Raw genomic sequence first — 2,593 nt, forward strand, 5'->3', positions numbered from 1 at the left:
AAAAACATAAATAGAATTACTATAATCATTATATAAAGTACTGATGAGTACAGGAAATTGCTATCAAGAAGCCAGTTATTGTTATTACAGTGGACATCATCGATATACTGTATACATCTAACGAAGCCAAGCATTTGATTTTTCACACATCAACAATTATATTTTGCGTATCAACAGCGAAGCTAATTAAAATTAGAACCTCATCTTCGAAACCTTAAATGCCTTAAGGCTTCAACTATCTACAGACAGGAAGTTGACGTTTTATCTACCTTTAAAATCTCTCGCTGTATAGATTATAGTCGACTGGTACGTTTTTATGAGGCTGAGTTTTTTTTTTTTTTTTATAAATACATTTCGTTCTAACCGGTATAACGATAGTCCAATAGTTAATACAGAAAATAAACATTAAGTAAGTGAAGAAGGTCATTATACTGAAGAAATTGCGTATTACTTTTACATCAAGTATTATTCAGGTAATTAGTAGAAAGGAACGATGTTTGGCTGTCATTATTGCCTCTCACTAAATCGTTAAAATGATTGCTATTAATCATAAAAGTTATTTTATATTGTTATTGAATATTTAATTTCCGTTGACTGTCATAGAATATATTACACTAAAAAAATATACACATAATTTTTTTATTACATAATAATAATGATATATATAACTGACAATTTTTAATGAATTAAAGAAAACATTTTAATCACTCTTATAACAGATAATTTATTCTATTAACTTGACTAAAATTTAATAACATTTGTATAACTTTATTAAACAAAATTAATACTGAAATTTTGAAAATATTATATCTTGTTTTCTGAAGAAATCTTATCCTTTGAATGTCCTAGAATTATCGCTTTTTATTTTATTCTTTTCATCATCCGAAAGCTCAGCCATCTCCTCTTGTTCCTTTGAAGATTCTGACTGAAAGAACGAATTATTTTGAAATTTCGATTGCATTTCAGAAGAATTGTGAAGAACTTCAGGAGCATCTTTGATGGGTGTGGAATGATATTTTATTTCTTGTGGATCAACGTTATCGTCCGATTGTAAAAATTTATTTGAATCTTTACATTCAATTGAACTTGTCATTTCTTTTTTTCTTTCACTGTCTTCGGTAATTTCTGATATTGAATCTTCAGTAACATCAGTTTGTTTTTTCTCTTGATTATGCAATGCATTAACGTCGGATGCCCAAGATTCTTCTTTCCAATTTTCTTCCGGTTGAAATTCAAAAGATTCTAAAAATTTCGATGATTCTAATTGTTGAGAATCCGTAATTTTATTATTGTATAATTTCAATTTGTAAAGCATTTCGGTAATTGCTTTTACGTTTTCATAATTTGATGAAAGTTTAGCATACGATAAAGCTATTTTAAAATATTTAATTCCTTCTTCGATATTTTTTGCGTAAACTGTAAATATAAGTTTAATAAATAAATACCGAATAAACTATTAAAATTAATAAATATATTAAGAAATATAATTACTATAAGCTTGTGCCACTAATGCTGTGCAATTCAATTTCCAGTCTGAATTATAGCACTGTCCAGCACATCCCATGGCTTTTTTACCGAATTCAATAGCTTGTACATATTGTCCAAGTTCAATGTAGGCTCTACCTATTTCATGGTACAACCAAGTTTCTTCTATTTTCTCTTTACATAAAGGTATTTTTTGTTTCCATCTAAACAATATAAAATATAAATTTTAGTCGGTTCTAATGTATAGATACAATAAATATTTTATTTTATATACATTAAGAAAGTAAGTTAATTTTCCCACAGAAATGTCAATGTGACATTCAATTTTACTTAATTACACAAAATCTATCTTATAAATTTTTATTAAAAGTATATAAGATATGAAGAATTGCAATTTATTGAAAGATATATGGTATATAATACGAGAGCTTTAGGGAACTAATGTAAAAATAAGCATAAGTTTTTATTTACCGACATAGATCGTTCAAATTGCGCTTGTTGTTAGAGTAACTCTTCCTCTATATACAAAGATATAATCAACATAATCTCCACTACAAGCGCCATCGTTAAACCCAACTCTGGTCCTCTTTGAGAAAATCAGGGGCCATATTCTTGTCACTGTCTCTGGTCTCTGGTCTCTCGCAAGCCGGTCGCTGATTGGCTAATCATTTGGATTAGCCAATCAGCGACCGGCTTGCGAGAGACCAGAGACCAGAGACAGTGACCAGAATACGGCCCCAAGTGTGTACTGTTGTACCCACTTCTTCACAGCCACTTTCACTTCGTCTGTGTCATCATTGTCGGTGGTACCTTCCACCATACAGTCCGGATCTGGCATCCTCATCCAATAAAAGACAGTCTTCGGGGACAACGATTTGATGAAAGACGAGGTAAAAGTGACCGTGAAGAAGTGGGTATAACTGAATTTTTTCAAAGAGGATTCCAGAGTTGGATTCAACGCAAATGCATCGCTGGTAATGGAGACTGTTTTGAGTAATAATTTCAAACGAATTTTCTGCAATTCTATTCATTTTAATAGAAAAAAAAATCTAAAAATGAGTTAGCAATTCTTCTATTCTGGAAAAAAAGGTCATTCAAATAAATTGAG

General features: G+C 30.2%; 1 protein-coding gene across 1 annotated transcript; it reads right to left on the reverse strand.

Moving 5' to 3' along the window:
* Nucleotides 1–711: 711 nt before the first annotated feature.
* LOC111617513 (tetratricopeptide repeat protein 25-like) lies at nucleotides 712–2,323 on the reverse strand. The gene is made up of 3 exons (XM_023358795.1): nucleotides 2,247–2,323; nucleotides 1,492–1,688; nucleotides 712–1,416 (listed from the first exon to the last, which is right to left on the reverse strand). The coding sequence occupies exons 1-3, from the start codon at nucleotides 2,321–2,323 to the stop codon at nucleotides 830–832; spliced, it is 861 nt and encodes a 286-aa protein (XP_023214563.1). The 3' UTR covers nucleotides 712–829.
* Nucleotides 2,324–2,593: the final 270 nt, after the last annotated feature.

This window comes from Centruroides sculpturatus, unplaced genomic scaffold (assembly GCF_000671375.1).
Source record: "Centruroides sculpturatus isolate CEXI.00-Female unplaced genomic scaffold, Cexi_2.0 scaffold6647, whole genome shotgun sequence".
Lineage (NCBI taxonomy): Eukaryota > Metazoa > Arthropoda > Arachnida > Scorpiones > Buthidae > Centruroides > Centruroides sculpturatus.